Here is an 11,604-nt window from a genome sequence, read left to right as displayed (position 1 = left end):
AAGCCACATACGCTCACACCTGGGATCGAAACCACAGCCGCAAGCCAGAGGTGACCGGCCAACTAGAGGTCGAAGCGTGACACTCTAGACCACTAGGCCATCCCAACCCCCCTATGCGTATAAATAGACTTTTTTTCTTTTATAGTATAATATAGACTACATTATCCAGGTACATACACCATAACACGTCATATTGATCCGTCAACATTCAAGCAGACTGTTAGACATTTTATACTATTGATATATTTAGGTTAAACTTGTATAACACCAATGGCTAAATCTATTTGTTAAGGCCAGCCCAATTTTTGTCAAGGTTGCTGAAATGTAAATAAGGTTAGGGCACGTGATTGTTGGCGAGATTGTAGGTTAGGGTTAGGGTAAGCATTGGGGTTAGGTCCAGGTTTAGGGTTAGGGTTGAGAATAGCGCTAGCCCTGTTTACATTTCGTGACCTTTGACGAAAAATTGAGCTGGCCTTATCATTTAGCACTACCAGGAGAGCATTATAATCAGACTGTTACAACACCTTTTTTTCCTATTTATAGAAGTTAAACTTGTATAACACTAGGAAAATATTATAATCGTGTCCGCAGGTAAAGTTTAGATTGTGTCCATGATTGTAGAGATGTTATAATTATTTTCTAATTGATGTAGCTCAACGTCATTAGTAGTGTGACACGTTATACGAGTCTATTACACGTCATTTAAACGCTATAAATAGACAAGGTTTTTCCGATTGGTAGTTTTTTTTATAGAACCCCCTCGAATCCCGGATTGTCCAGTTTTGTCTATTGTTATTCCAGTCTAAAAGGATCTGTCGTAGGAGGAAATTGTGTACTAGACTAATAAACAATGTCTACTCCAGTAAGTACAACTACGTCATGTTTTATAATAACACTAGATATTGGTTAGATTTTATCATCTAGAGGGCTGAAGGGGTCGTTGTTGGTTATTATAATTGAAATGGGGTTTACGTCCTACTGTTTTGCTCCGAACTGGGCTAATGAAGACGGGCATACGCCATACAGTGTGCTATGAGGGAAATTTTGCCCGAACAGCGGCGCTACGGCCTACTCTTATATATAATTCCAACTGCTAATGGATCTTTAAGAATTCAAATTTAGACAAAAACTGTTTGAAAAATTATAGACCCGTGAGTATCGAAGTTGCTTGAAAAGTGTGTGTTGGTCCAGTTGAATCAACACATTAAATGATAACAGGCTAGATAATCCACTCCAAATTGCATATAAACCATCGCACAGCACAGAAACAGCCATCATTAAATTTGTCAATGATGTATATGAAGAGATTGACAAACAAAAAGCTGTTTTGCTATAATTGTTTGACTTATCGGCCGCTTTGGATACTGCAGACTTGGTGGACACACTTTGGGGAGAAATTGGGTTAAAGGAATGTGCTTTTAATTGGTTTAAGTCGTACTTAGCTGACAGAAAACAAAAAAAAGAACTCATAAATGGTGAATACTCAGAGAACAGAACCCTTCTTTGTGGGGTTCCTCGAAGCTCTGTTCTGGGTCCTGTTCTTTTTATCATTTTAGAAAACCACTGAACAAAATAGCATTAAAATATGGACTTATGATCCACCTATTTGCGGACGATACTCAACTGTATATTATTTTCACGCCTGCCACACACGACTCAATATTAATTAATATTGAAAACTGTCTTGATGAAGTTCATACCTGGATGACATTTCACTTCCTGAAACTAAACCCAGGGATCAGGGACTGTACTCTTTCCATTGCGGGCGAAACTATCACACCATCACCTAAAGTCAAGAACATTGGAGTTATCCTAGATAAACACTTGTCTTTTCAACATCATATATCAGCTGCAACACCATCCGCATTCTTTAAAATACATCAACTGGGTAAATTTAAACAGTACCTATCTACCGATAACCTGAAGCTACTCGTGCAATCCCTAGTCATGTCTAAACTCGACTACCACAACGTCGTCCTTTATGGCGTTGCAGACTACCACCTACAAAAGCTTCAACATGTTCAGAATGCCGAAGCACGGTTGATCAAATGCACCAGGAAAAGAGAACATATTTAGCCCCAGTATTGCGCGAACTTCGCCGGCTTCCCATTAAATCTCGAATTAACTATAAAATATTAATATTCAAATCAATAAATGGCATCGCTCCAGATTACATATTCGATCTAATGTCCAACCACAACAATCTCGAACTTTGTTATCAAATGACAAAAAAACTCCTTGTCGTGCCAAAAGTGAATCTCCAAATGTGTAGACGTTCTTTTAGATATGCTTCATCTGTATTATGGAACTCGATCGATCCTAATCACCCCCTTAAAAACTCAAAATCAACTGACATTTTCAAACGTAGACTAAAAACATATCTGTTCCAGTTACACTTTGGAACCGAAGATCCATCATAAACTTTGCAAGCGCACCAGGGACCTTGTTACTTTGATGTTTGTGCGCGATATAAAATTCCGTATTATTATTATTATTATAATTATAATTGTAATAAATTTATATTCCAGGTTTCAAATATTACCTACAATAACACGTATAACCTCGGTGATTGTCATGCTGTACAGTTTGGAAAATCCAACCACATCCGCATCCAGGAAAACAAGGCTACCCATCCTGAAATTGATCACTTAAGATTTGAAATGAACCGGATAATTGAAGAGAATAGTGAAATTAAAGCCCAACTAGAAGACCTGACCTGTCAGATGGAACGAAAAGATGAAGATATTGTAGACTTAAGATTAAAAAACTACTCGAGAATTGGGGAGAATGTTGAAGCGAAAGCCCAGCTAGAAGACCTGGCCTGTAAGATGGAAAGAAAAGATGAAGAAATTGCAGAACTTAAAGACAAGGTCGCTGATCTGAAAAGAAAATCTGGATCGATATTCTTTGCCCAAAATAACAATGAGGTCTACAATGATTATATTTCGTTCGCATGTGCTGTAATTACACTGTTTCTGCTAGGTTCTGAGTACTTGAGGTTCACATGGAGATCAGATTCAAGTCAGTGCAGCATCGAAAACATCTCGAAGGTTCCTTATGTTTTGACAACAAAATGCATTTTACAAATTCTAGAGGAACTTGTGGATCGCGCAATAAGGCATGTGACAGGCAAATGATTAGGTGTACCCTCGAAAGAAGGGAGACTCATCTGCGTGGAAACTCATACTTTAAAGGGCTGGGAACTATTATGACGTGTATGGTTAATAACTATTATTCCGCAGAAAGAAACGTGGGTTTTAAGGTTAATAAAATATGAATTAACATTTAATATGCTAAATCATATATGAACTATTAGGCTGTGTACTTTTTACGTTTGACATGCAAATTTATACTGATAACTGGGTAGTTTACTTCACGCTATGGTTTTTTATTTGTTGCTATTCTTGTTCTATATATATATATATACTATATATAGTATTAAATTCTAATATTGTTACATTGTGGGATTGTTGATCGATGGGTATATCTCTATTAAGTTGTAACATCTTAGGAAGTGACTATATATTATTGTTATTACAGCCTCGTTCTAATTATTTTATTTGATATAAATCACTGACATATCATTTAGCATGCTGACTGACTGTAAAGTTGTGATATGGCGAAACTTTAATTATGTTGGTCTTATTAAGTTGTGATATTGCGAAACACTATAAATGTTAGTCTTTAATCTTTTGCATTATCACATCTTAGGTACTGATTAATTTTTATCTTTTATTATTACTACTAAGTACCAATTATCTATTATTATTTGTCTTATTATTTTCATTATGGTTGATAGTTACTTGTTAAGTGATGGATAATGGCCGAAGACTGCCATTATGTAAATAGAAAGAACAAATTAGAGGCGTTAGCCCCGAAGTTTTTCTTTGTATTTACATAATGGACAGTCTGAGGCTATTATCAAACTTAAAACATAGCACCATAGAGATACAAATAATGGATAGTTTTATAAAACAACAAGCAATAAAATAATGGATATATTCTTAAAACAACATGCACATGCACATGCTCATGAATGCATGTGACAAAACACTCCAGTCATACAATGGAAGCATACTCCGACAGTCCAAAATATTCGACATGGAAACGATATGTTTATAACACAGTCGAAAACAAATATTAATAATGAGAATATATGTCATAAGCATTTGGATACTGATTACATTGGTAATGTACTCGATATGGAAGATAATAGTCGTAAAAATTGTGATGTTTTGGACTAATAATTGTGGCCTCTAGTATGTACAGTCATGGGCCATATTCCATGAAGTTACGGTCCCATACAAGCTAATATCGAAAGGAACCGACATTTTTGGGATATATACCTATATTTCAAGTTATGACCTGCACAGTGTCCACAAAGAAGGTGTGAAAATGTGGGCGTATAAAAACGTATCATCGATCTAGTGCCGAACGTACTATTAAACAGACATGTGACATAAGGGACGGATTTAAGTGGAATTCTTTATGTAGACAAACACGTGAAATCAACATTCGGTCATGTGACATTTCGGTAACTATGAGGTTTTAAGTAATTTCATGTTCTGTAATTTAATTTGCTCAGAGAATAAATTATCCCAAAATACATGTTCATTTTTCAGATAAGTGTCTATTATTGGTAAACCTGGGCAGTTTTATAATTAATAGACGATTGTTTAAGAAAAGCGTACATTCTCCTATTTACTGGTTAAAAACATCAAAGGGTGATGTCATATCTATGTTTTAATATCTTTTATTATGGTCATGGTTTCTTTTTGTTATTAATTAATTTGGTGTAAGCTAAAATATGTATAAATAGGCGGACTAAATGGATATTTAACTTAAAAAAGTGACCTGTATGTTTTACGAAACGTTGTTATTAAATAATAGAGAAGTAGTTATATTCATAAATACCTTGTGTTGTGTTTTGTTATGAATAATAAAATATGGTTGCGGTTTTGTCTTTCTTTATTACGCCACGATCTTCAGTTTTGGATAAGGAATTGTCGACTAGGGGATAGATGCACTGTCCTATTGGAACCCATGTTAAAATATAGGAAAACTTCCATGATCTGAGATTAGGGAAACACTAGAGTGACACAAGTGTTGGATTCACTTAACTTGAGTAATTAAAAGCCAAGATAATGTCGAATTTGGTTGAGGTCAAAACAGTGAGTCAGTGTTAAGTTAGAGGTAAAATAAAAAGTGAAGCAAAAAAAAAAAAAAAAAAAAAATTCATCCACTTTAATAATATAATTATGGAAAATGAACACGAGTTTCAATTTTAAAATTTAATGTATTTTCCAAACCTTTTTGCTAACTTGTGTATCACTTTAAGGGGCATGGGCTAATTCTTTTACTGACACAAACTTCTTGTTCTGACCTCACCCAATGTATCCCTTTGTACAGTTATTGTGTTCACATGGTTACCCAATCCCCTACAAAGACCGAGATATGACGAAGGAATCAATATTTGGGATAGGTCTTGTTATCCTACCTGTCTGTGAACGGTCTGTCTTGAACCTACCAACGAGTTCTGTTCTGGGTAGCATTTATATTTAGTATACTGAAAAAAAAATGTCTGGAGGGACACAAAAATAAAATGAAATGGGGTTTAACGTCTTACTGTTCTCCAGAAAATGGATCCCCATTAGACCATTAAGCGACAGACACACTGTGCGAATTTGTACCCCGATCATCCGGCCGAAAGACTCGACACCGAATTGCAGCCCATTTCATTCGGCCGATGTGTCCCATCACAATTCACGTCCCCTCGATTAAATATGGCAACGACTAAGAAAAAGAAAAAACTGCAGCGGTGGATTTTTTTAATTTTCCGCCGTATGCGTCAATATAGAAAAGGGTAAGAGAATAGGAGTGACGACTTTCTCTCGACAGCAGTGACTGGCTAATGCATTGCATTCTAGAAATGAGTGATGTCTTCGGCGAACCAGACACATATAAACCCGGCGAATGAATGTCACGCTTCGATCTCTAGCTGGCTGGTCACCTCTGGCTTGCGGTTGTGCTTTTGATCCATGGTGTAAGCGTATTTAGCTTGGAGATGGGGGCACCTTCTCAACCTCGTGGGTTTACTCCGGCCACCCCGATTTCCTCCCACAGGAAAGACCTCTGCGCGTGGGCCAAGATAGTTAAAAGAAAATTATCACCTTCGGTGGAGTCGGACGTTAGAGACTAAGAAAAACAACAAATTCGGCCGAATACAAATTCGGCATCGTGACTCTGGACATACTAGGCGAATTTCGGCGGCGATTGATACGGCGGAATGATTCACATATTGTGTCCCCCGCTTAAGACAAGATATTCCAACAACCCATTGAGCCATAAGACCAGATAGGTCTTCAACCCATTCAGCTATCAGACCAGATAGGTCTACAACCCAATGGGCCATCAGAGTGTATTTCTTTGGTTGCGGTAATCTATTTGATTGTAAAAGGTGCTCGATGTAGATTTCCACGTCGACTTTCCAAAACGTATAACCTTAACCAATGCGATCGCCTTTGGTCCTTGAGAAATGAAATGAAACGGGGCTAATATAAAAAACATCAACAAAAATGAAATGAAATGGGGTTCAACGTCCTACTGTTCTGCTCCGAACTGGGCAAATGAAGACGGGCATACGCCATACAGTGTACTACGAGGGACATTTTACCCGGACAGCGACACTACGGTCTACTCTTATATCGAATTTCAACTGTCAAGGGATCTTTTACGTGCACGCCAATTTGACACGAGAACTCTATTTTTTGTCCCATCCAAACGACTAGACATCACTGACAAGGGGGAACCACGCCGGAAAATATGGATGCACTATCTCGGCCAATGCAGGGATGGAACACCCGACCGCCAATAGCGAGCGAGCCAGCGTCTTACCCACTTAGCCACGTGACTCCCCCCCCCCCCCCGATAAGAGAGAGAGAGAGAGAGAGAGAGAAATGGAGTTTAACGTCCACTCGACACAAACTAGGTCATTTCGGGACTAACATATGGTTTAATTTTATTTCAATAATTCGCTTGCGCGTAGGGGTCTTTAGCAGTGGGAGGAAACCGGAGGACCCGGAGAAAACCCACGAGGTTGGACAGACGACCCTACTCCTTGTCACGTACAACCGCGGATTCGAAACCACGCCAGTTGACTCAATGACAGACTTTATGATACAGCACGCACACACTAACCATTCAGCCATCCCCCACTCCTTGATAAGACAGTGACGATACGTCCAAAAATAAACGAAGGTTAGAATTGTGGTATATTTTATTTTTTCATTATTATTCTCTCATCAAATTCAAATAATATTTTAAAAATACAAAAACTAATCCCTGATATATCACAGAAGTAGAAATTACGAGGTAGATAGATATCAGATATTTTACTTATAGTTTAGATTTTAAAATGTTGACATTCTTTTGTTTTTTCTCGGCATATATTCCAACAAAATCCAGAAAATCGTCTAATTTCTTCACATATTCTTTATGGTGATGACTTAAATGTGACGCATGGGCTGATTTACTCCAGATTTTAGAAGTTACGTCAAACGTCATTTTCTGCCAGGATGTCAACATGGCATTCAGTGCATCCGGGTCACTCATTGGATCATTCAAACAGGCGAAGAATAAGGTAGGAACATGTAGAGGCGACTCTTTAAAGAATTCTACTGATTTTTCATGTCGATCCATTATGCATTTCTTGGTTACAAATAAAAACGTGTTCAATAAATGTCTAAAAATGATTTGTTTTAGTTTGTTACTGGAAGATCCTGTTGTCATTCCATTCACCATTTGTTTTACAGAACCTATCGTCAGACTGTCGTAAATTATACCAATAGTTTTTATCGTTATATTATCATACTGCCCCGGATACCGGGACGCTAACTGTAAACAATTGGTGAAATTGTAAGCACCGATAGAAAACGCGTGTACAATATAATATTTATACCTCGAACATTTCGTTTCCAAATATTCATTTATCTCTTTCGCTAATACAACAGAATTCGGTGGCCAAACAAACTGTGGCAATTTCCCTTCTATAAATAAAACATCAATCCCACGTTCATGATATAAATTTCGATATTTTTCAACAGAGCTACTTTTGGCGCCAAACCAACCAAAGATTATTATAAGACAGGCATCCGAAAAGATCTTGGTGTCGTCTGCTTGTTCTGTTTTTGGCTTTCTGCAGCTGAAGTGAAACAAACAATTTGATTCCTGTTGACAACTTATCGGCGTCTGATCACTTTCATCGTTGTTTTGTGTAATATCCGCCATTTTTTTTTTGTCATGGAAACCTGAAATAAATGAAAACGGTGCCGTAAACGGAGATTTTAATCGGCTTTGTTTTACAATACCTATTCATTATGTCTGAGATTCAACCGTCTTTGGTCTGTCATTGAGTCAACTGGCGTGGGTTTGATTCCCCAGTTATACGTGACAAGTAGTAGGGTCGTTTGTCCAACCTCGTGGGTTTTCTCCGGGTCCCTCCCACTATAAAGACCCCCTACGCGCAAGCGAAATATTGTTGGTCCCGAAATGACCTCCTTTGTGTTGAGTGGACGTTACCCCCCCCCCTCTCTCAACCGTCTTTGGTTGGTCCTACAGACATCAGTATGTTGGGCCAATTTGAAAGTCATTTTAGAATCGCCATTCCTCGGAATACAAAGTTGAATTCATTGCACCTGACCCACGAGAAAATGCGAATGTTTGCCCCTTTCCTTTCCGTAAGTAAGTTAAAATGGACGGATGGGTTGTTGTTCTTAGTGTTTAACGACCGTTTCCACCGAGGTTGATATTGCAGATACATTGTCTTATTTTCATTTTTATTATCTTAGCGTACGCCAAGGAAGGAAACCGGAGTCCGGACTAAACACACGAGATTGAAAAGACGTCCCGCTGTCTCCTTAGTCACATAGGGCGTACTCGATTGAACGTTCCGGAATTGAATTCTCTCAAATAGTGACAAACGAGTGAAAATGGGTACTTCGGGCTACAACGCATGCGTCGACTGGATATATAAATATCTCATCCAACCATGCAGCCGAAACCCGTTCGTCGTGTTTAATTACGTCACAATTCTAATCAAACCACCTTCGTCGTCGGGACTGACAGAACTGTGACAGGACTGAATTCCGCGTCACTCGATTGCAATTCTGTCAATTCGGGACATTCCGGACTGTGAATCGAGCCTCCCCATAGGCTTACACCAGGGATCAAAACAACGACCGCAAGCCAGGGGTAACCAGCCAGCTAGAGCTCGAAGGGTGACACGGATGGGAAAGATTTGATTATTTTAAACTTTGAAATCAACAGGGGAAGATTTGATTATTTTAAACTTTGAAATCAACACGGGATATCAACTGTGGTCTCTATCCTACTTGATAAAAGGGGGATAATCGTTAAATAGAGTTGCCTCCCTTTAGTGAACAGAGGAACACAACGAGCAATTACTACATCAACTCAAATCTTATAAATAGATTCTAACCAGTTATGTTAAACATCTGTCGTTATATTAAACGAGATTATACGTACCTCTATGCCAAGAAGAACCTACATATAATCACCGTCACTCAGAGCAAGTAAAACTTCACTGATAATTGTGACACTGTGCAACCCGATATCGCGATATGAACATGAACTTTGACCATGGCAAACTCAATATTATGGATCACCGACATTCAGTCCACGAAACGAAATATGTAATATATTTTACAAAATATTAATATTTCCGATCAGTTTTATTTGTCAAATTTCTAGGGCCTTATTTATGCAATCTGTTTTAGATATACAATATTCTTCTAAATTTCGTTTCGTGTGTTATACTTTGAAGAGCTCAGACCACAAAAAGCGTATTGTCTACTGCAGTAGACCCCCCCCCCCCCCCCATATAGCCTACTGATTAATTTTCTCACTTACGAATAGTTTAAATATATATCCAACTGCGCAATGTTAAGCCACTTGCGCAATGTTAACCCACTACGATAAAGTGGCTATACTAATAGTAAGTGCAGGAGGACCACACTACACACAAACCTGCGGACAAGACAGAATATAGACATTGCCTTCCACCGTTTTAAATCAAAAGGTCGCCCATTGAGCCAAGTGGCGTGATTTCAATTCCCCGATTGTACGTGACAAGGAATAGGGTCGCATGTCGAACTTCGTGGGTTTTCCACGGGTCCCTCCACTGCTAAAGACCCCACCCACCCCACCCCTTACACGCAAGCTAATTATTGAATGAAATAAAATTGAACCATGTTAGTTCCGAAACGACCTAGTTTGTTTCGAGTGGACGTTACCCCCCCCCCCCCCCTCTCTCTCCCTCTCTCCCCCTCTCTCCCCTGATAACAGTCACTGATGGGTACCATATGGGTACCATGTGTCATGTAATATGGGGCCATTATGGGGAGCCCATATGGGACCCCAACATTTTTGCATCCAACATTCATATGGGATCCATATGGGCAACCATATGGGTACTAAATGAGGTTTGTGTGGGATCTATATGGGTAAGTCATTTAAAATAATATGGGTGTTATATGGGGCTTACATGGGACCTCTATAGCAATGTTAAGAAATGTAATATGGGTACTATATGGGACTCATGTGGGGTGCAAATAAATGTAATATGGGGCTTGCATGGGACCCATAAGGCCATGTTAAGAAATGTAATATGGCTACTATATGGGACTCACGTGGGGTGCAAATAAATGTAATATGGGCATAATATGGGACTCATATGGGATCTTGTACCAAATAAGTACAAAACTATTTATATTTGGTTTCATGTTTTATTATTATGCTTTCTCAATTAGGACGGTTGAAATTCGTTGAGATCTCCCACCATCGCGTCCCTTAAATTTGTCAGGAAACCAGTTCAAACGACTAACTGCAGCTTTGATTTCCTTGTTTGTGGTATTTCAAAACATTAGATTTCTTCTGACTGGATCTGTAATTCAAAAGGAAAGCACATTAGGTCTGTTGATGTGCAACCTGACAAAGCAACACAACTCTTTCCATATGATCTCCCCTTAGACCCCAAAACACATACAATTCAAATCTAAAAAGACTGATGAACGATTGTAAAAACATTAAAATAAACCCCATCGTACCAGAACTATTATTGATTTGCATTTATTTCCAACAATGACGTATCATCAATATTACTTACTAAAAACAATGGTAGCTGTAGCATGTGCCCCTATAATTCACGCTTTCCTTTTTATCCTGTCCAATTGTAACGGCGTTGTACATAAGTGACACTGAGATTCTTCATAATGTTGTTAACGATGGACAGGACATCTCTGCCACCTAATCGTCCAAGTCGGTTTATCTTAAACAGAACGAAAAAACGAAAAAATAAGTAAGTGCACTATTTATTACCTGCAAAATATCACATATCGAATGAAACTATTCTTCCATAAATTCACATTTATTTTAATGCGAGTTGTCACGTCTTAAAACATGCACACCCAAGCAGCTTCATCATCCTGATCATTAATATAAATGGTTACAGTTTTTTTGTGAAAAAAGGGCACCAGACAAAAGCATATATCTGTCAGTGTTGTTCTAACATACCTATATCAACAAATT

At 38.3% G+C, this 11,604-nt stretch overlaps 1 protein-coding gene across 1 annotated transcript; it reads right to left on the bottom strand.

Moving 5' to 3' along the window:
• Positions 1–7,263: 7,263 nt before the first annotated feature.
• LOC126817118 (uncharacterized) lies at positions 7,264–9,657 on the bottom strand. The gene is made up of 2 exons (XM_050543938.1): positions 9,544–9,657; positions 7,264–8,306 (listed from the first exon to the last, which is right to left on the bottom strand). The coding sequence occupies exon 2, from the start codon at positions 8,284–8,286 to the stop codon at positions 7,396–7,398; it is 891 nt and encodes a 296-aa protein (XP_050399895.1). The 5' UTR covers positions 8,287–8,306; positions 9,544–9,657; the 3' UTR covers positions 7,264–7,395.
• Between the last annotated feature and the right edge of the window lie 1,947 nt (positions 9,658–11,604).

The sequence above is a fragment of the Patella vulgata genome, chromosome 4, assembly GCF_932274485.2.
Source record: "Patella vulgata chromosome 4, xgPatVulg1.2, whole genome shotgun sequence".
Classification (NCBI taxonomy): Eukaryota; Metazoa; Mollusca; class Gastropoda; family Patellidae; genus Patella; species Patella vulgata.
The sequence above is the reverse complement of the archived record's forward strand: the minus strand, read 5'-3'. Positions and strand labels throughout refer to the sequence as shown.